The sequence below is a fragment of the Antedon mediterranea genome, chromosome 5, assembly GCF_964355755.1.
Source record: "Antedon mediterranea chromosome 5, ecAntMedi1.1, whole genome shotgun sequence".
NCBI lineage: Eukaryota > Metazoa > Echinodermata > Crinoidea > Comatulida > Antedonidae > Antedon > Antedon mediterranea.
Genome location: NC_092674.1, coordinates 25914870 through 25939004, shown reverse-complemented (window position 1 = coordinate 25939004; position 24135 = coordinate 25914870). Strand labels below are relative to the sequence as shown.

The 24135-nt window shown below is 33.0% G+C and overlaps 2 protein-coding genes across 2 annotated transcripts in view; one reads left to right on the top strand and one right to left on the bottom strand.

Annotated features, from left to right (window-relative positions):
• The window catches only part of LOC140050100 (prokineticin receptor 2-like), a 31993-nt gene extending 15971 nt beyond the window's left edge, over nucleotides 1-16022 (bottom strand). The window contains exon 1 of the mRNA XM_072095121.1: nucleotides 15072-16022. Within this exon, the coding sequence (XP_071951222.1) occupies nucleotides 15072-15616 (545 nt within the window). The 5' untranslated portion in view covers nucleotides 15617-16022. The remainder of the gene's footprint in view (nucleotides 1-15071) is intronic.
• A 2892-nt stretch (nucleotides 16023-18914) lies between these two features.
• Nucleotides 18915-23467, top strand: LOC140049863 (uncharacterized). The gene is given in 4 exon segments (XM_072094814.1): nucleotides 18915-18989; nucleotides 20289-20365; nucleotides 23071-23169; nucleotides 23311-23467. Coding segments are annotated over 4 exon segments (408 nt in total).
• The last annotated feature ends 668 nt before the right edge of the window (nucleotides 23468-24135 follow it).

The window sequence follows — 24135 nt, the reverse complement described above, 5'->3', positions numbered from 1 at the left end:
TATAATGCAAAGGCGACATGACGACGATGATGTAATCGACAATCATGCGTATGGGTATTTTATAACGTGTCAATACGTATTTCAAAACGTATCAATACGTATTTCATAACGTGTCAATACGTATTTCATAACGTGTCAATACGTATTTCATAACGTGTCAATACGTATTTCATACGTTTCAATACGTATTTCATAACGTGTCAATACGTATTTCATAACGTGTCAATACGTATTTCATAACGTGTCAATACGTATTTCATAACGTGTCAATACGTATTTCATAACGTGTTGATACGTATTTCATACGTGTCAATACGTATTTCATAACGTGTCAATACGTATTTCATAACGTGTCAATACGTATTTCATAACGTGTCAATACGTATTTCATAACGTATCAATACGTATTTCATAACGGGTCGATACGTATTTCATACGTGTCAATACGTATTTCATAACGTCTCAATACGTATTTCATAACGTGTCAATAAGTATTCCATAACGTGTCAATACGAATTTCATAACGTGTCAATACGTATTTCATAACGTGTCAATACGTATTTCATAACGTGTCGATACGTATTTCATAAGTGTCAATACGTATTTCATAACGTGTCAATACGTATTTCATAACGTGTCAATACGTATTTCATAACGTGTCAATACGTATTTCATAACGTATCAATACGTATTTCATAACGTGTCGATACGTATTTCATACGTGTCAATACGTATTTCATAACGTCTCAATACGTATTTCATAACGTGTCAATAAGTATTTCATAACGTGTCAATACGAATTTCATAACGTGTCAATAGGTATTTCATAACGTGTCAATACGTATTTCAGAACGTGTCAATACGTATTTCATAACGCGTCATATCACCAATCAATTCAAATGTATTTAGTTATGACATTACAGTATTAACATTTCAAACGCCACATGTCATAACGTGTCATCATACTATACGTATAATATATTTCGTTGTGTCTATGCATTTCCAAACAAATTAAAATTAAAAAATTTTAAAACAAGGTCGCATGTTAAAAAGTCATATGTTAAAAAAAACCCTGATTGTGTTTATAATTGTAAATCAGGGAACTGCACGTTTCTAAACAGAACATGACTAATGTTTATGAAACATTCACATAATCATGATAATCATTGATGGATCGCTAGCACTCTATATACACTAAAACTGGTGGCATTTCGAATACTGACAGTTCAAATAACGACAACATTAATGATATGACAAATATTGAATTTTTAAATAGTGACACTTTAGATAGTGACAAATGTCATTTTAAATAGTGAATTTTCAAATTGCGAAATTTGAAATAGTGACTTTTTATAATAGTGACTTTTCAAAAAAGTGATTTTTCAAAGTAGTGACATTTAAAAATAGTGACATTAAAAATATAATTTCAATAACTGATGTAAAAAAAACTATTGTCAATTCTTTCAGATAACGAGCGACCACAGCAATGTACAGTTGTAGGCATAAACTAAATCTATAAACGCTTAATATCCTACAGTGGTCTTTGACATACAGTTTAACATGTTAAAACATTGAAATAATAATGATGTATTCCTAAGATACTGCACGTAAAATCGGACACCAAATTAGAACAATTACGGTACCCAACAACATCCTCATCTTTCCTTCACCCTCACATATATTCAACATATGTGAGCATTCTCCTTTTTATTCAATATACGTATTCAATTAATGTCTTAGTAGTTAGGTAATCTATTAAACAGTCTGTCTGTGACAAGACAATAAACAAATGATCCATGTTACAAACTAGCGTTCCCAATCCTCCTATACACACGTCATAACTCCAACAAACAAACATTTATCAAAAGCAGCCAAGATTACTAATAATTCCGATTTCCAAATAAGGTAATGAAACAATGTATAATGTATACGCTCAAAAGGTTATCTGCGTAAAATATGAAAAAATGTAATAAAATCAATCAAACTATGGAATTGCAGGAATAAACAATGTTCTAACTTCAATAAACTCAAGAATTATAAGAAAGAAATAAGCTATTCTAAGCTCAATCCGACTCTATTTAACCAACAACTCTGTGACTAGACTTACTCAATCTCTGGAAAGAAGGAATAGATTATTTTCTAAGTTCATTTGAACTTCAGTCTAACTCTTGGAAAAAGGAATATGAATGTTTTAAGCTCTATCGAACTTCAATCTAACTCTGGGAAGAATGAATGAATAATGTTCTAAGCTCAATCGAACTTCAATCCAACTCTGGAATTAGGAGAAATAAATATTGTTCTCACTTCAATCGAACTTCAATCTAACTCATGGAATTAGAAGGAATAAATATTGTTCTCACTTCAATCGAACTTCAATCTAACTCTGGAAAGAAGGAATACATAATATTCTAACTTCAATTTATCTTCAATCTAACTCTGGAATTAGGAGAAATAAATATTGTTCTCACTTCAATCGAACTTCAATCTAACTCTGGAAAGAAGGAATGAATAATATTCACATTTCAATTTATCTTCAATCCAACTCTGGAATTAGGAGAAATAAATATTGTTCTCACTTCAATCGAACTTCAATCTAACTCATGGAATTAGAAGGAATAAATATTGTTCTCACTTCAATCGAACTTCAATCTAACTCTGGAAAGAAGGAATAAATAATATTCCCACTTCAATTTATCTTCAATATAACTCTGGAATTAGAAGGAATAAATATTGTTTTCACTTCAATCGAACTTCAATCTAACTCTGGAAAGAAGGGATAAATAATATTCCCACTTCAATTTATCTTCAATCTAACTCTGGAAAGAAGGAATAAATAATATTCCCACTTCAATTTATCTTCAATATAACTCTGGAATTAGGAGAAATAAATATTGTTCTCACTTCAATATAACTCTGGAAAGAAGAAATAAATAATATTCCCACTTCAATTTATCTTCAATATAACTCTGGAATTAGAAGGAATAAATATTGTTCTCACTTCAATCGAACTTCAATCTAACTCTGGAAAGAAGGAATAAATAATATTCCCACTTCAATTTATCTTCAATATAACTCTGGAATTAGGAGAAATAAATATTGTTCTCACTTCAATATAACTCTGGAAAGAAGGAATAAATAATATTCCCACTTCAATTTATCTTCAATATAACTCTGGAATTAGGAGAAAGAAAGAAGGGATAAATAATATTCCCACTTCAATTTATCTTCAATATAACTCTGGAATTAGGAGAAATAAATAATGTTCTCACTTCAATCTAACTGGACAATTAAAAAGAATATTTTTTTACCCTAAATGTAATCTCTTGCCATAATTTCAGTACTAAATGTTATTCAAAAGGCAAAAAACAATTTACTAATTTCAAGACGAAACATCAACAAATATATTAAAATATCTGAAATAAGTAGGACTTCAATTTAGACATTTTCTAAACAGGAAATGTTATCGTTCTTTCCCTAACTACACCTCACTAGATAATTTATTACTTTCGGAAATGAGATGTTACCATTTAAAAAAAACACCTATACGTAAAGCTTAAGGATATTCTCACTGACATCAACTATTTACACAATAACAACAATTATTGTAAACACTTTTAAAAAGCAAAAACAGTTAGGCCTATTTCAAGTTATATTAGTTGTTAATTCCGTATACGTTCCGTTTTACAGATAATTTACCACTTCTTAAGAAAATGGCAAATTCACACTTCGTTTAAAGTTATCGTCTGCGTAAATGTCAAAGTTCACACTATCTGAATGAAGTGCTGTTATTCCTTGAGATATAGGATAATTAGACCAACATGACAGGACAACAGTTTCACTTTTAATCACATTTGCACGATATATTGGCGCCTTTAGGACAATACCATCTTTCCAAAAAAATAGGAACCAAAAATGGTCAGTATATCTTCAGGGTTCTAGGTAGATCGTGCTTAAAAACCAAAATCTAAAATGTATGCTCAATTATACGTCATTTCCGGTTCCTTTCATTCAACTCATGAGAATGTAACAAATGTTAACAAGGCAAATATAATGTTATGTTATGTAGGGCAAGTCATCGTGTAGCGTTCACGTCATCTAAACCCAATAGCTCCTGTCACCTGTGTTTGTAATCGATTTTTCGTATCGCATGACATTTCGAGGATATAGGTCTATGTCCTATGGTGTTTAAATAAATCAAAGCACACACAATCAATGTGGATGTGTATTGATTGCCATTCTGCAATTGAATCTCATTCTATGCTTAATTGAATCAAATCTTCATCATATCCCCATTATCATCATATATCCTTATCATAATAATTTTTCCTCCTCCTCAATACTTGCCTTTAACTTGCAACATCTTCCTGCCCTCCAATACCATCTATATATAAATTTACGTAAGGGCAAAAATCGGTAAATCGTGCGTTATTTCTAGAATGTTTACTCGATGGTATATAAAGTTGGTTCGTACTTTCGGTACTAATTTTAACCACCTGATGTAACCCTGTTTACTAATTAAATTGAGTTCGATAATTAGTTATTGACGATTAGAACAAATTTAGGTTCAACGATTTGCCCCAAATAGGGGTGTTTTCCGATCGTGGTATACACTGTCTAATGGATGTCAATTTGAAAAATACCCGCACACAATAATACGAGGACACTTCGCATTTTCCTATCTCCTCCTACGATAATTGTTTTTAATAGCTGAAAACCGGTTGAACAGTTCGAGTACAGCATCATAATGTTGAAGACAGGCCGATTTTCTTTAAAAAATGCTATTTTGATACATGTAATATACGTTTTTACAAATGTATTGATTTGTGATGAATGGAACATTCCAAATTATTTGGTTTAACCATAGAGGTATAGATTTAGATTTATGGGCCCCCTTGGAGAATAAACATAAATAGTATTGCAATGCACTTTTGATCGCAATTTGAATCGCAAATTTCTTACTGTGTATAAACAAATATACAAATAAACTTTATTACTGTGAGTGTGGGTAGGCCCTACTGTTAGATTATAAACATATAATATACAAATAAATAAACGTTATTACTGACAGTTGCTTCTCAACGTTTGTATTAATTAATAATTTAAAAATATATAAACGTACGTAGTGGTGTATCGTTACATGTACTTTACTATTTCAATCGACTATGACAGTGAGAGTTTTAACAAAGTATTAAATCGTAAATGTTTTACTGTATTTGTGGTATATTATTTATAGGCCTATAAAACATTAAAAACAATATTTCTTTACTGAGTGGATAAGAATATATTTTAAAATGTTTCCTCTTTGTACCTATCTTCTTCCCCCATCCCTCAACCCTTAATGTTACATACAAAACACAAATTGGGTTTGTTTAAATGAGTCCAAATAAAAAAATTTGACTCATTTTGTTTCTCTCTCGGAAGTAATTCCCAGGGTGCTAATTTTAGCTGACTACATAAATCATCGTGTATATTTATTCGTTTCTGTAAACGACAATGTATTATAGTCCTGCAGTATGTACATTTGAAATCTCTTTGAAATTTTTTTCTCGCTGGAAAATACTGTGTATTCGAGAACCATCTGTGGGCACGACCTAAATGGTACGCGAGCGAAGCGAGCGTACCATCTAGTAGGCCTAATTATCTTAATCATTCCTCAACATCCTCTTTCTTCGTTCCAATTTTCATCACCATCATCCTCTTCCTCATTTTTATCATTTTCATTATATTCCTCATCTTCCTCATTTTCTTCCTCGTTTCATCGTATTTCTCATCTTCCTCATTTTCTTAATCTTCCTAATTTTCATCGTCTTCCCTTATTTTCATCATCTTCCTCTTTTTCATTATATTCCTCATCTTACTCATTTTCATCATATTCCTCAACTTCTTCATTTTCATCATATTTCTCATCTTATTCATTTTTATAATATTCCTCATCGTACTCATTTGCATCATATATCCTTATCTTCCTCATTTTCATCACATTCCCCATCTTCCTCTCATCCTATTCCTAATCATCTTTCTCATTGTTATCGTCTTCCTCATTTTCATCATATTCCTCATCTTCCTCATCTTCATCATATTCCTCATCTTACTCATTTTCATAATATTCCTCATCGTACTCATTTGCATCAAATTCCTCATCAACTCAATCACTTTCATATTTAAACTCATCAAAAATTACCGCTTATCCTCATACCGCATGATTTCATCATAACCATCACAATCTTTCTCCCCAACATCCTCGGCCGGCACGGCAGTTATCACCCTCCTCATCATCTCATTTATAATACTATCCTTATTAACATTTGTCATCACTGCAATCACTTACTCCTTCGTAATTTAAATGTAATAAGCACCATGAAACTTAGTGTGTGTGTGAATTGGGTTATTCGTGATTTCATTAAGTCCTAATTATTTGTTTAGGCCTAGCGTATAATCTATTAGTTCAACTCAAGTCATACCACCCACACAATCGTATATGAATGATCTGTTTCTGTGTTTTGCTATAGGCCTAGCCACTGGACATTAATGACTTATTATCTATTAACAATTCTAACATTGGTGACAGTAGCTCCAAATTTAAGGTAAACTTGATATTTATTCGCCGTCCGTTTAAAACCTTTTTAACAGACTGTATTAATATTTAATTTTTATCCTAAATTCAGATGATACTTGCCTAGTTGGTTTAATTTCAAATAATGATACATCCCTGTTTAATGAATATGTTGAACATTTTGTAGTCTGGTGTAAACAAAATTTTCTTGAACTAAATGCCAAAAAAACTAAAGAGGTTATTGTCGATTTTAGAAGGAAAAATAAAACTAATCATGTAAATATTGAAATCAATAATGAAATTGTTGAAATAGTAGAAAGTCATAAGTACTTGGGATTAATAATTGATAATAAACTAAATTGGGAGAGCAACACTAAAGAACTCCGTACCAAGGCTAATAAGAGAATGTACTTTATATACAAAATGAAACGGTTTAATGTTAGTTCTCATCTCATTCATATGTTTTATTCCTCTGTTGTTCAATCAATCATTTCTTATTGTATTATTGTTTGGTTTTCTCATATCAATGTAAACAGTAAAAGTCAAATTCAGAGATTAGTAAACAAGGCCAGCAGAGTTATCGGTGTAGAAGTGAAATCTTTAGATGAAATGTTTAATATATTCATACTTAAGAAATTTGACACAATTATGCAAGACCCATCACACCCATTACATTCAGACATCATTATAAGTAGATCAGGAAGGGTTAGACTGACACAGGAAAAAATATCCACAAACCGTTTCAGATTTTCACCAATGTACATAGCATGCAATTTATTTAACAAAAATTTTTAAAGATAGTCACTTGTATCATTTGTATTTTATATTGTTATCACATCGTAATATTTATTCTACTCAGGTACAAAACATATCTCGAAATTGTAAACAATTTTGACAATAAAGTTATCTTGTATCTTGTATCTTGTATTCGTTCTCTTTCTTCTGGATAGAGTATGGACATTTTACATAAATGTCTGAGATACAGACTACTACTGTAGTGTTCTAACTTCTACTAACATATACCAAAAGGTACTAAACTCTATGTCCTATAATATTCATACTCATCATACAACCATCGTAATCATTAAGTTATGTTATATAATTATAACCATACGTACGTAATGTATTAAAATGGCACCCAGTGGCGATAACTGTGTAACACGGGGTCACTGGTAGGGTCAACCGATTATGCTTCAATTACAGCATTCTATCTCGACGTAATAAATGATTTAGTGATTTACTGTTTGGCGTAAATTAAGCAGACGATTAACTGTTAATATACAAACTTGGGTTCATCATACGACGATACAGATTTTTTAAATGTTGTTATTTTTTAAATGGTAAATGGGCTCTGAGCTAAGCTAGTGCAGTAATCCGGAAAAGTATTTAATTTATAGTATCCACATGGGAGTGAAATGTAAATAATATCGAAGAAAACAACACGAAGCTATTGCAGTGCGTAGAACTGTAAAGTAAACACAAATAAATACTATGGTTGAATGACATATATAATAACACCACGGCGAGTTGTTTCTGTGTAAAAATGTAGTTCAAATCCGAGAACAAACATTTATTATATAAGTGTTCGTGGTTGTACAATTGACAACTTTAGTTTAGGCGCCGGTGGCGATTTCTTTTTTCGTACATAAGTTGGGGACACCTTTTGTGAAAGATAGCCGAACTACTTCCTAAATATAACTCTAAACCTAACCCTCTAAATAATCTCTCTCACTATAAATTAAAAGACGTAGCTCATGCAATTCGAACCCCATACATCGACATGTAAAGTACATAGTTTGCATTAGCGATTTGTAGTCAGCTCAATTCTTACCTTATGGATATGACTAATGAATATTCATGTTTATTTTGTGACGTTTCATTAGGGGTCCCTAACTTGTGTACAAAAAGTTGACAACGCAGTAACTAATAAATGAAGACACCGTCACGCTCAAGGACTAAAAACAATCAAAACTAAATGTTTCTGGGTTCTGATGTTAATTGACCGACAGATTAATTTGTCAAGAGTGGAAGATAATCATAACATGGGTGGAGTGAAAAGTATCACTCGTATATTACAAAAAATTATATCGACATGCTATAAAAACAGTGTCATGATTATAATTAGTGTGTGTATCTCATTAAAGTATACATGTCACTTTATATTATAAAAGTAAACACAATCACTGCTATCTTGTTTAATAATCGAAGGGTTGCACATGCAAGATTTGATTAAACAAGCCATATGCATGGCTGAAGTCGCGTGCGCAAATTTGATTTGGTGTTTACCGACCGACCAACCGACCGACATAGTGAGCTGTAGAACCTTAAATATTTGATATATCAGAGTTGTGAAAGTGTCCTGTCTACACTATCAAACATAAGTGGACACGATGACGTCAAATCATTACCACATTTGGGCACATCGCTACCACGTTTGGAAATATCACATTTTCTTGTCAAACTAGTTTGAGAGTGTAGACGGAGCTTAATAATTGGCATTCTGTCCGAAAAAAAAAGTAAGACAATTTGCGAAACAAGTGATGCACTTGGAAATTTCAGACCATTACAGTTATTAATGTGCATAATTAGTAAAAATATTAGTATTGGAATGTTACTTAATTGCTGCAATAAATATTCAAGGCACTTTAATTGCAATTTAAAACAGCATACAGGAGAAAAAAATAAACATAAAAATTAAGTCACTATTTGTAACGAACAAAACAAACGTGACTTATTTATTTAGCTTTATTCAATACTTAATATTTGTTATATTGTATACGTGCAAATTATCCTAATTCAAAATGCGTAACGAGTTACATGAGGTATTTATCCTACATGGCTGAGATCAATAATGGCATAAAAACAATAAAACAGCTGAAGAACAATTTATTTTATTGAAACGTGAAATAACAGCCAATTCGCCCATGTTTAAACATATGTGACTAATGTTAGAGGATAACGAACCAAAAGCTAGGCCAAATGAATGCATGTATCAATATGATTTAACGTCGATTGAATCAGCATACCGTCTGTTTAGACTATCAGATAAAAACAACAAACGTTAATTAGAATGTCGAACCAAAAAAATAAATATAGGAACGGATAGAACATTCATCATAATGGAGTAATGGGTTTGAATATTTAGAATTGAGTTTCATTACGTAAAAGCGTTTACGCAAGTGTAAGCCTAACAGTCCCAACTGGACGTCTCAGACAGAAATTATGAATAATGTAAGAGATTAATTATTATTGTTTAAGCCTTTTGGGACAATTTGTTGATTGTTAAAAGCGCTACATTTGACTACATTAACATTATTATCTATGTTGGTAGCCGACCTACTTTCTAGATATAACTGAACCTAACCCTCTAATCTCTTCCAACGAAGAAGATGTTTATATAGGGTTCAAATCAGGCCCAGAACATAAAATGTGACTTAATATTGATGAATTTTTCTTCGATCAGCTGTTTTTGTTGAAATTGTTAGCAATTACTGGATTTGTAGTTATCAATGTTGCGGATTTACGGAAAGAGTACGTCTTTAATGTTCTCATCAACAGACATAAAGACGATTTATAAAAATGTCTCTCTAAAATAACTGTTTGCTTCGGCGTAAGGTTATACAAATTGCTATTGTAAAGTTGAAAGCTTCGGTCCGACGACAGTTTAATACTTTTGGCATTATTATGGCTATACAGAGCTGGATTATATCTCTTTTAAATGAACATGATGGATCGCTAGGATTAGGTTTGTTCATTAGGATGCCTATGGCACGCCAAAACAGTTTTAATATAATTATGTATACATGCAAACATGTTCAATATTAATTCCTTCATGGTGTGGGATACAGTATATTGAGAGGACCAATTTGTTCATTATTGTTTGCAACTACGGCACGTATGAACTTATAGTTTATTGGGATGTCTATGACACGCCAAATCAAGTTCATTAGGATGTCTATGGCACGCCAAACCAGTTTTACTATAATTATGTATACATGTAAAAAATGTTCAATATTAATTCGATCATCTATGGTGTGGGATACAGCATATTGATAGGACCAATTTGTTCATTATTGTTTGCTGTCTATGACACGCCAAAGCAATTTCATTAGAGTGCCTATGGCACGCCAAAACAAAAAAGTTGTACTCTGTGTGTACATGCAGAAATTTAAAATAATTCCTTCACGGAATGCAATACATTGATTGGATCATGTTGTTCATTAATGTTTGCAAGTACGACACGTCACCGGGGACAACGTTTATGATACTGATGATGTATATTATACGTCAAGGCAAGTTAATAGGTATACGCATTCATTTTACATCGTTTTCATGACGTATGTATTATTAGGAACGTAAAAGAAAGAAAAGCGAAAAACATAAGATAATTTGATATTCTGAACATTACATACTGCCATATTACAGTGTCGTGGTGCAACACAAAACCATGATAAAACTTTGAGAGACGGAAATCTATGAAAATACTGAAGCCTTCTTCCTCGAGAGAGATTACTTATAATAGGTTTCAGGGTAAATATTCTATTCTGTGTTATACAAAAGCCGTACAATCATAATACCATTTCAATCTCTATGGAGTAAATAATTATATGACTTAACTATTATCATAATTGAAGATTGATTTGATTACGTTAGACTAGGGAAGAGTGAAATTACAATTAATTAATTTCACTCTTGCCTGGTTAGTTGGCCTAATTAGTGCACAAAGTGCTACACTGCCGATCATACCTTTAAAGAAGCCAACAACATAAACATGACGATCAATAAATGTAATGGCTCGTTTAAACGGCTTTCGGTGACCTGCTTTTGTCCATGGAGGGATGAGTACTAATTCCTTCATCATTTGATGGTGCTTACGCGCATTATATTTAAAGACAGTATAATCATGAGACCATATACTGTCTGTAAATGTGCGTACATACCTTGTTTAAGGGGGTGGGGTGGGGGTGTATAATGCCCCATAGATTTGTAAAGCTTGGTTCTCATTACAACTCAAGCCAATGAAGATAGCGCAACGCAACCGAATCGACCAATAACAATGAGTTCGAATAATCCATTTGTTGTGATTGGTCAAAATACTTGCGTTGCGCATCCTTCCGACTTTAAAGCTTGGTTTCCACTAGCGACACAGCGTAACGCAACCTACGCAACGTAAGAATGTGCCCTTCCGATAACTGTGTTTGCCCCCGCCCGCGTGAAATCAAACATGCGATGTTTGCAGTACTGCTGCTTCGTCGGTTCCCACTTGTGATTACGCAATATAGCACCTTGCGTCAATACGTCGCTGCGTTGCGTTGCTAGTGGAATTCCGACGTTAACCCACTTGTTCTTACGTTAAAGCAAGTACCTATAACTTAGACATAATGATGTTTTATTCTGTTTACTTTAAAATATTCAGGAAAAGAAGTTTATGGGTAATAATTTCCGTTATATACGATGGGTAAGTAAACATAAATCGCTAACTGATTGCAAAGTAATGGATAGTTTGAAAGATTAGATTAGCTGATTAATGGCGAAGCATGCGGAACGATCGTCCCATTGCGCATATACTTTTGAGTACGCACTTTACTATGTTTTCCAGTGTCCTTACGTTGTTGCGTGATATAAAAATGATTTGATTTCCCGTAAGCGTGGTTCCCACTAGGACGCAACGCAATGACGTATCGACGCAAAGTGCTGCAAACATAGCGGGTTTGATTTCACGCAGGCGGAGGCAAACACAATTAATTTGGAAGGACATCTTCTTACTAGCGTATGTTGCGCTACGTTGCGTCGCTAGTGGGAACCAATCAGTAGCGATGTTTGCAGCACTGTTGCGTCGTCGGTTCTCACTTGTGGTTACGCAATACAGGTGCACTGTGCGTCGATACTTTACTGCGTTACGTTGCGTTCTAGTGGAAACCACGCTTTAACAAAAATACATTTTGGTTGATTTTATAAATAAATTCCTAAAATCTAAATTGTTTCCGGAATTGTATATTGTGTAAAACAAAATATGGCGCACTGTTTCAAGAATTGTTAATGCGATTAAACTGTTTGCCCTTTATTGAGAGAAACATTAAATAGAATACATTATTTCTTAACAAAAGTGATAGGCCTAGTTTTGGTATATACAGTGTGTGTTGTATTGACAATTAGTTTGGTTTGGAACGTTTCAGCCAAGGTGGGTGATTCATTCCACCAAATCCGAAAAACCGGGGCGAATCGTCCCGGATTTCACGATGTGTTGGAGCTGAGAGCTCTGAGAGACCAAATGGTTTCACGGTACCTTAAAATTGCATTCTATTTGAACTGATTGCTAATTTTATGAATTGTGTTCTCCCAAAATAATTGGAATATCATGGTTTATTTTCTTCATGGGGGTACACTCGTATATAATCTTGTATCGCCGCTGGATTGGTTAGCGGTAAAAATGTATATTGTTTTTTGGAGGTCAACGCGTGTGTTTGTTTAATTTTGTTCAGGTATTTATTAAGCCATTGAAAACCATGACTAATTTTTACAACATCAATTTTGTTGAAAAAATCTATCATCTGTAATTGGAAAGTTATACTAATGCAAATCATACGATTAATCAAAGAAAAGCTTTTATCGAAATGTAAACGTTTAATTATGTTTAGTGATCAGCCTTTTTAATGTATTGTAGGCCTATACCGTAATGTAACCGTTTCTGATTTTCTGTTTTTGAATTGATATTTTATTTTTATTGTCATTATTTACGGAACGGATCAACAAACATGTTTTTTTTTAAAATGATATTAAACATATGGTATAACAATGATGTTGAAGAAAAGGATGATAATGATGACGATGACGATGATGATATAGTGATGCTAATTATGACGACGATGATGATGCCACGAATATCTGATAATAAGCTAAAGATGATGCCAAAATCATTATATTACGATGGTCATTCTCCTCCAAATTGTATTATTAATATTTGTTTATGTTGATCACCTAAACTATATAAATATTAATTTTTAACAAGTGAGTTTTTTTTAATCAACCAATATACACGAGCAACCAGCCTGTTAATGGCAACGATTCGCTGTTGGAGTAAAGAAATAAAGAAAAAGCTAGCAATTAATATTTAACACCTTTGTATATGTTTCTATCAATTTCCTCTAGGTTTCTCAGACCCCATAAATGTCGCGGTCGCGCTTAACAAGTCTATGGTTACTGCGGTTGACATTTCTGACCTTTAATTTTGTATTTTCCTCCTGGCATTATGATACACTGTTGATAAAATCAACAAATGAACAACAAAAGGTTGAGAGGAAAAATCGAAGGTTTATTAATATAGGAATGACACAGTTAAATATTCAATTTTAATTTAAAACGAAAGCAACTGGTAGATTAAAAGCGTGTTACGTTATTGATACAATCGTACAATTTTGAGGTTGTGTAATTAGAACAAAATAAGGCCATCTACTCTACGATGATGTATACGTACCAGTAAAAGTAAGTAAAATGTAATATTGCACCAGCATGCATGGCATAAAGCGCTGGCTACACTAGCAAACTATATGTGACATAAACATGTGATATGGCTGGACATGATGATGTCATATCACTACCACATTTGTGAATATCACTACCATTTTTGGGCACATCACACTTTTTTGGTCAAACTAGTGTAGATGAGCTTTAGCTACATATCATACGTGTTCATCTTTCATCAACTTTATCAAACTTTATAATATCTACTATCATCGTTCTAATCATCATTGTCGTCTTCGTTGGGTTACATTAGATTACCTATACTAAAAGTACAATGAGTTCTTTATGAATTGTATGAGACTAACTGTATATATAATAGGGTTACATTTAGGTTTCTTTGTTTTGTTGGTTTTTCTGAAAAAGTAATTTCTATCAAATTTACCAGAACAATTAAAACATGCAGTCAATCCGAACCGACATCAACAATGGGCCTACTGCCATCGCTTAAATAATATTATTCAAGTTCAAGTTAATCAATTCGACTTCAAACCTCTGATAAACACATTTTGCTGTTCCTTCAAATAAAAGTAACTGAGATGACATTTTGAACATAATTAACTCTACATTATTTAACACGTAGTTTAGTTTTTGCAATTAAATGATAAACTATACCCGTGCGAGCTTAGTTACTTACCCGGGTAAGTTGGTTATTACCCGGGTAAGTTGGTAATTACCCGGGTAAGGTAGTTATTACTCGGGTAAGTTGGTTATTACCCGGGTAAGTTGGTAATTACCCATGTAAGGTAGTTAGTTATTACCCGGGTAAGTTGGTTATTACCCGGGTAAGTTGGTTATTACCCGGGTAAGTTGGTTATTACCCGGGTAAGTTGGTTATTACCCGGGTAAGTTGGTAATTACCCGGGTAAGGTAGTTGGTAATTACCTGGGTAAATAACTAAGCCTGAACGGGCTCAATTGTTGGTTCTAAAAGGAAGGTGTTATTGGAACATGAAAGTTTGAATAGACCTTTATTTTTATTTAAAGATTTACAAACTTACCGGTCAATAGCTATGACGAGGAGTGTAGTAACAGACACGTACATAGATACACTTTTAACGGTGTTAACAACAGGACACAAGACATCACCAAACACCCAATCATCGATCATGTAGTAATAACCAGCGAACGGTGCTGTCCATATGGCCACCATCATGTCAGAAAACGCCAAGTTGGCAATCAATAAATTCGTTATGCTTCTCAGACGTCTTTGAGATAAGATAATGAATATCAGGAGACTGTTTCCAAATCCACAAACCAGTATTAACAGAAGATATGTTACCGAGAGCATCATGCGAACAAATACATGAGGTTGTACAAAAATGGTATAGCAGTCCGGAGAAGATATCGTGTTATAATCACTATAATAATCATAAGAATTGTAATTCGGGACATCGGGAAAACTCGATGAATTAAATATTGCCATATTTGATGGCGTATTGGTACTCCGCACAAATGGTGCTAAAGTGTGTACTTCAAAGGTATGTTGAAAAGTTCCGGAATGGTTTGCCTCAGCCGAAGAATAATCTGATGCTGAACTCAACATTTTGAATATCGAAAGCGAATCAGATCAGATTGAATACAGCATGTGATTTAGTCCACGGATCAACTAATGTGATGCTTCTCAACTTTGGTGATATATTTATATTAGAGCTGACAGCATTACGAATGTTCCAAATGTTCTTACCAATCACGATTCCGAAGAGCAGGCCGATTCAACAAACAAAAATGATGATGTTATCCCCTGTTTCATGTGTTCGGCTATCAAATCATTCTAGTAGAAATAAACACTTCAGAATTTAAGAAAAATATAAGACTATAAAGCACGTCGGAGCATTACACACCGTTTGACATTGTATTGTCATCTGTTGCAAGCTACCAACCGCAATATCGTCTGGCTTGTAAACTCACTTGACAACTTGTCGTAAATTATGCCCTCATGCGGTCAACATACGCGGGAGAAGTCGACTAACGATAATACACCTGAAGTCGTCAGCTATATAACTTCCCGCTTCGTCGCGGTTAAGTTTGCAATTTCTAGTTGAGATTGTCTGTGTTCTTGTTCAGTTGACTTCACTGATTCTTCTTTTAGCAGGAGAAGCTCGATTCTGAATGGAAATGGCACCAAGCTGTGTTTTAAGGTTCAATTTGCATTCCTTTCACTCCTTTCTAACCATGATGTCTATCAATTGTTGAAACCGCATGGAGGTTATCTTTGCTGGAACTAACAATAACCGTACATAATATAATTTAACCTGTATGATTGTTGTAAAATATTTTATTTTGAATAGTAATAATAATAATAATAACTTTATTGTTTCTCCTTTATAACAGAGGCACAATTCTCAAGAGATGTGCAACAACAAAAATAAATATGGAATTATCTTACTACACAATCAAATAAAAACATTATAAATTATTACATTAAAAAGTATATACACATTAGGTTATAAAAATACATTCAATACATTTGAGCGAAAAGTAAAAGATTGTGTTATGGACGGATATTATAAATTTCGTTGCGTTCTTTCCATGCAGTTGTTAAAAATAATTTACAATATTTGTCAAAGATGTTACTTGCTAATACATAGTTAATATTGTTTATACATTGGATTTGATATTCTTCATGAATTTCTAGGTCGTCAAAAAAAAGGTGATATTTAAGTTTAGGTGAGCTTGACGTGATCTTTAAGTTGTTTAAATATTGAGTTTCTAATATTAATTAATCTAGTACAATTGAATACAAAATGACAAATTGTTTCTTTTTCACCACAATTACATAACAAACATGATCCTAAATTTTGCGGTGACCAAGCTTCCTTTCTTCCTTCGAGTGGTAATGAGTTAGAACGAGCTTTGAATTTTAGACTTGATGCATGGTAGCTACGTTTTTCCAATAAGTATTTTTCCATTTTAGGTTCATTTTTATATCTTAAGTAATTTGTTAAGGATGATTTAGTTTGAGCCTTGTTAAACCATGTTATTTTTTTTTCTTTAAAACCATTAAGCCACTTATTACAATAATCAATATTGACAACATTTGCAAATCAAATTTTTTTTAAATGGATTCAATCTTTTGGAACCATTTCCAACTGAGTCTATCTTTAAGAACAAAGAGAGCTCTAAGTAGTAATCTTTGCCAGCAATGTTCTTCCATATTTTTTAGCCTATAAAAGTAGGTTAAGATTCTATCCAACTGTATAGATTCAACTGATTGCCAGCCAAGTTCTTCACCATATAGAGCTTCCTTTGCGACATATCTGGGTGCCTTTAATAGATATCTGGCCATTTGGTATTGTAAATTTTCAATTTTTTCTATAGAGTTCTTATTATCACATAACCATATACTGCTTGCATAATTTTTGGTTGGTATACCAATTGATTTCCAAAGAATATCACCATAGTATATTCTATTGAAGTCTTCCTGCCCATTTATTATAGATTTTATATATGATATTACTCTATTCCCCTTTTTAACTACTTCATCAATATGGTAGGTATCTTTTATTTTCCTCGCTACAAACATCCCCAAATATTTATAATTATTAGTTTCGTTAATAAAGTTATTACCAATTGGCCATTTTCTATATTCATTAAGGCGTTGTCCAGCTACAATAACATTAGATTTATTAAAATTAAACACCATTCTCCATTTTGCTGCATCCAAAAGTAATTCTAAATCTTGCTCATTGTCTCCAATCAGAATTATATCATCAGCCCAGAATAGACTGCCAATATTTATGTCAAAAATATTAATTCCTAATTCTCTTTCTTTAATTATCTTAATTAAGTTCATTTATATAAATAGTGAATAGAATTGGAGACAGTAATATTAAATTTATAACCTAATTTAAGTAATGAAGTGTATTTTTCAAAATTGGTTAGCAGCGTTATGACGTCATAGATCCATTCTCCGTCAAAAAACGAACGGCAAAATGCCACTGAACTGAAGTTCTCAAATTGGTAGTTGACGCGCCAGTCACATTGTGCATGCATGTATCATAAAAATAATGCCATGGGTATCAGCCGACCAAGTGGACCTTCAAATCAAAGAGTCCTTAATTTTTTTGATTGGAAGAACGGGCGCAAAAATAATAATATTGTTGTTGATAAGTACCGGCTGATAATGGTTACTTATCGATATGGCTACTATTATGAATTAGGGAATGTTATAGATTTTAAGAAGTTGTGTTTATGTGATTTATGTGTTTTACCTATTGATTATTATTACGTTACTTTGATTATTATTGTTTGTATTTTTAGTATATGTGTGGAGAATATTTATTGGATAAAGGAAAACAAAAGATTTAGTTCTATTTAGGAAATTTCTTCGTGGATGAGTATAGAATTTGATTTTGTCTTTTTAAGTGGAGTAGAGGATAATCAAATAGAACAATTATAATTGAAATACTTAATGGACTATTAATAACATCCTATTTTATAAAAAAAAACATGATCGTTTTAAATGCCTATCACTCAATAAAACATGACGTTTTCCAGGCAGTAAAGTTCAATCTCAAATTTATTTTTAATTGCAGAGAAACAGCAAGTAAAGCTGGAGGCTGTCATTAATAATTCAGACTTAATTTTCAAACTAAGTCATCTGGTTTTCAATTGTAAACCTAAATAATACTATTATTCAGATTAGCTTTTAATAATTTATTATTTCTACATATATAGGTATAATGTAGAAGAACAACATGTATATTTCGTTGATTCTTTAGGCACGATCGATTATTCCTGATCCTTTTAATCTTTTATTTCGGAATCTATGGTCCATAGAAAGTAAAATTACAAGACTGTACTAATTACACCTGGAGAGCATCTTTTACTTATATAAGACGATGCCTATAATCGTTGAGATTATTAATTTATTTATTATTTATTCAACAATATTTCAAGAGGATGACCCAGCCAGCGTAAGCTGATTGAGTCTACACATCAGGCCATTATAATGATTTTCTTAACAATTCATAAAAAAGGAATTCTACATTCCGTAACATGAGGTGGGTCAAATTTAAAGTATTTATTACTTATATATCCAACCCCCCACCCACAAAATCACTTCATTGCATTTATGTATGTATTTTATTATATTGTGGAAATAAATTGAAATTGAAATTGAGGCTGGCACTACAACATACTGTATAATCTTCAGAATTTGAGAGATGTTTTCTATACTTTTCATCATCTCTATTCATGATTTATGATTTATGTGTTGCACTGTGATGAGATTTTGATTTATCCGGCTATATTTCGGCTAATCTCGGTTGATAATAATTACGGTATATCAATTGTCATTACAACAAATATAAGAACACAAGACTGATTACAAGAATACACGAGTGGGAAGGCAACAAGCGTGGGACCTGTATACATTACTTAAGTTTGACACTTGATCAGTCATTTAATAGTGAAAATGTTGTTAAATACAGTTATTACCAAAATGTGTGCACGGCAGAAGTTTTTGTATAGACAAGAACCATTTCTTATTGAATACGCTAGAAACTGATTGACTCTTGATTACGCATGGCTGCAAGTTCCTAGAAATGCAAAATGTAAATTAAAAGTAAATAATACTATGGTTCAGTTATACTTTATAAAGGGCCAAGGTATCAAGTATGACAAAAAGAGCCACATTTTCATTTTCATAGTCTTAATTTGGTTCTTTTTCATTTAAAAATGTTGAAGATAGAGTTCTTAAAATTAAATTTAATACAGTTCACAAGCTTGTACTGCTACACCGTGCTTAGATGGTAACTTAAAGATTTTGATCAATATAATACTAGACAAAGTGTGTAAACGTCATTGCAACTAAAAAAATAACAATTACTGCAATTTAGGAAATGGAACAAAATATCAAGTGTTATTAAAACACTTACAAGATTAATATATTTAGGAAGTTGGTAAGGCACGATTGATCTATTAACTAAATCTTATGAAACATGTAGGCCTAGTTGTTCTAAAAAAGCATTTTTCCGGACCTTAACCTTGTTAATCGTTTAACAGTTCTTTGTATTTAAATGTTTATCTTTGATTTCGCTTTTTTAACTTCTATTTCTATATTATATTGATTGTAATCTTGTAATTTTCTATTGTTATTGATGGAATGAATGAATTTGAATGGGAATGAGTAGGACTACAAGAGTGGGGAGACAAAGAGTGAAAATAGAAAAGTGGAATCTTAAGAATGGGAATACACGAGTTAAATACAAGAGTGAGAAGACAAGAGACGTAGTGAGAAGACAAGAGTGAAGAAAAAAAAGAGTGAGAAGACGAGAATGAGAAGACAAGAGTGAGAAGACAAGAGTGAGAAGACACGAGTTAGAAGACAAGAGTGGAAATACAAAAGTGGAAAGACAAGAGTGAGAAGACTAGAGTTAGAAGACAAGAGTGGAAATACAAGAGTGGAAATAAAAGAGTGAAAAGAAAAGCGTGAAAAAACAAGAGTGGAAATACAAGAGAAAGAAGACAAGAGTGAGAAGACAAGCGTCAAAATACAAGAGTGGAAATACAAGAGTGAGAAGACAAGAGTGGAAATACAAGAGTGAGAAGACAAGCGTGAAAATACAAGCGTGAGAAGACAAGAGTGAAAATACAAAAGTGAGAAGACAAGAGTAAGAAGACAAGAGTAAAAATAAAAGAATGAGAAGAAAAGAGTGAGAAGACAAGAGTGAGAAGACAAGAGTGAGAAGACAAGAGTGGAAATACAAGAGTGGAAATACAAGAGTGAGAAGACAATAATGAGAAGACAAGAGTGAGAAGACAAGAGTGGAAATACAAGAATGAGAAGACAAGAGTGAGAAGACAAGAGTGAGAAGACAAGAGTGGAAATACAAGAGTGAGAAGACAAGAGTAATAATACAAGAGTGAAAACACAAGAGTGAGAAGACAAGAGTAAGAAGACAAGAGTGGAAATACAAGAGTGAGAAGACAAGAGTGAGAAGACTAGAGTGAGAAGACAAGAGTGGAAATACAAGAGTGGAAATACAAGAGTGAGAAGAAAAGCGTGAAAATACAAGAGTGGAAATACAAGAGAAAGAAGACAAGAGTGAGAAGACAAACGTCAAAATACAAGAGTGGAAATACAAGAGTGAGAAGACAAGAGTGGAAATACAAGAGTGAGAAGACAAGAGTGAAAATACAAGAGTGAGAAGACAAGAGTGAGAAGACAAGAGTAAAAATACAAGAATGAGAAGAAAAGAGTGAGAAGAAAAGAGTGAGAAGACAAGAGTGGAAAGACAAGAGTGGAAATACAAGAGTGGAAATACAAGAGTGAGAAGACAATAGTGTGAAGACAAGAGTGAGAAGACAAGAGTGGAAATACAAGAATGAGAAGAGAAGAGTGAAAATACAAGAGTGAGAAGACAAGAGTGAAAATATAAGAGTGAGAAGACAAGGGTACACATACAAGAGTGAGAAGACAAGAGTGAAAATACAAGAATGAGAAGAGAAGAGTGAAAATACAAGAGTGAGAAGGCAAGAGTGAAAATACAAGAGTGAGAAGACAAGAGTAATAATAATACAAGAGTGAAAACACAAGAGTGAGAAGACAAGAGTAAGAAGACAAGAGTGGAAATACAAAAGTGAGAAGACAAGAGTGAGAAGACAAGAGTGAGAAGACAAGAGTGAGAAGACAAGAGTGGAAATAAAAGAGTGAGAAGACAATAGTGAGAAGACAAGAATGAGAAGACAAGAGTGGAAATACAAGAATGAGAAGAGAAGAGTGAAAATACAAGAGTGAGAAGACAATAGTGAGAAGACAAGAATGAGAAGACAAGAGTGGAAATACAAGAATGAGAAGAGAAGAGTGAAAATACAAGCGTGAGAAGACAAGAGTGAAAATACAAGAGCGAGAAGACAAGAGTGAGAAGACAAGACTGAAAATACAAGAGTAAGAAGACAAGAGTGAGACTACAAGAGTGGAAATACAAGAGTGAGAATACAAGAGTGAGAAGACAAGAGTGAGAAGGCAAGAGTGAGAAGACAAGAGTGAGAAGAAAAGAGTGAGAAGACAAGAGTGGAAAGACAAGAGTGGAAATACAAGAGTGGAAATACAAGAGTGAAAATACAAGAGTGAGAAGGCAAGAGTGAAAAGACAAGAGTGAGAAGACAAGAGTGAGAAGACAAGAGTGAGAAGACAAGAGTGAAAAGACAAGAGTGAAAAATACAAGAGTGAGAATACAAGAGTGAGACTACAAGAGTGGAAATAAAAGAGTGAGAAGACAAGGGTGAAAATACAAGAGTGAGAAGACAAAAGTGAAAATACAAGAGTGAGAAGACAAGAGTGAGAAGACAAAAGTGAAAATACAAGAATGAGAAGACAATAGTGAAAATACAAGAGTGAAAATACAAGAGTGAGACTACAAGAGTGGAAATAAAAGAGTGAGAAGACAAGGGTGAAAATACAAGAGTGAGAAGACAAAAGTGAAAATACAAGAGTGAGAAGACAATAGTGAAAATACAAGAGTGAAAATACAGGAGTGGGAAGACAATAGTGAGAAGACAAGAGTGAACATACAAGAGTGAGAAGACAATAGTGAAAATACAAGAGTGAAAATACAGGAGTGAGAAGACAAGAGTGAGAAGACAAGAGTGAACATACAAGAGTGAGAAGACAATAGTAAAAATACAAGCGTGAAAATACAGGAGTGGGAAGACAAGAGTGAGAAGACAAGAGTGAACATACATGAGTGAGAAGACAATAGTGAAAATACAAGAGTGAAAATACAGGAGTGAGAAGACAAGAGTGAGAAGACAAGAGTGAACATACAAGAGTGAGAAGACAATAGTAAAAATACAAGCGTGAGAAGACAAGAGTGGAAATACAAGAATGAGAAGACAAGAGTGAAAATACTAGAGTGAGAAGACAAGAGTGAAAATACAAGAGTGAGAAGGCAATAGTAAAAATACAACAGTGAAAATACAGGAGTGAGAAGACAAGAGTGAGAAGACAAAAGTAAAAATACAAGAGTGAGAAGACAAGAGTGAAAAGACAAGAGTGAGAAGACAAGAGTGGAAATACAAGAGGGAGAAGACAAGAGTGAGAAGACAAGAGTGAGAAGACAAGAGGGAGAAGACAAGAGTGAGAAGACAAGAGTGAGAAGACAAGAGTAGAAATACAAGAGGGAGAAGACAAGAGTGAGAAGACAAGAGTGAGAAGACAAGAGGGAGAAGACAAGAGTGGAAATACAAGAGGGAGAAGACAAGAGTGAGAAGACAAGAGTGAGAAGACAAGAGGGAGAAGACAAGAGTGGAAATACAAGAGGGAGAAGACAAGAGTGAGAAGACAAGAGGGAGAAGACAAGAGTAAAAATACAAGAATGAGAAGACAAGAGTGAGAAGACAAGAGTGAGAAGACAAGAGTGAAAAGACAAGAGTGAGAAGACAAGAGTGAAAAGACAAGAGTGAGAAGACAAGAGTGAAAAGACAAGAGAGAGAAGACGAAATTATCATCATTATAAATCATTATTCTTAAACTAAAAATCTATATTTCAGAATGGATGAAAAACGTTCGAAAAATGTATGTACCAAATAGCGTGAAACCCAAAATCTATTTAATTTTGTATGCATCTACAGTGTTTTATTTTAATATAATCATACAGTAAATAGTATTATATAACACCTATATAAATTCCTGTCATTTGATTGGACGAATGTGGGTCACATGGCGTGCAATAGTACGCACTATTCAACGATCGTTAAATAGTACTTTTTGAAACATTTTTGTGTACGAAAAAAAAATGTCTAGATGTTATATAAAACAAATAATGAATGTTTTGTATTCGTGTAATGGTACAAATAATGGCACTTGGTGAATGATGAAAGGTTATATCAACTCGGCTTTGCCTCGTTGATATAACCTTTCATCATTCACCTCGTGCCATTATTTGTACCATTGCACTCATAAACATTCATTATTTGTATAATATTACATAAGTTACCGTTTTATGATCGGGTTTTAATGTTCAACATCTTAATCGAAAAATTAATTACATTTTGAAAGAAATATAGGCTACTAGGAATATAATTATAAAATTGTTACAAATAAAATCGGTTTCATAT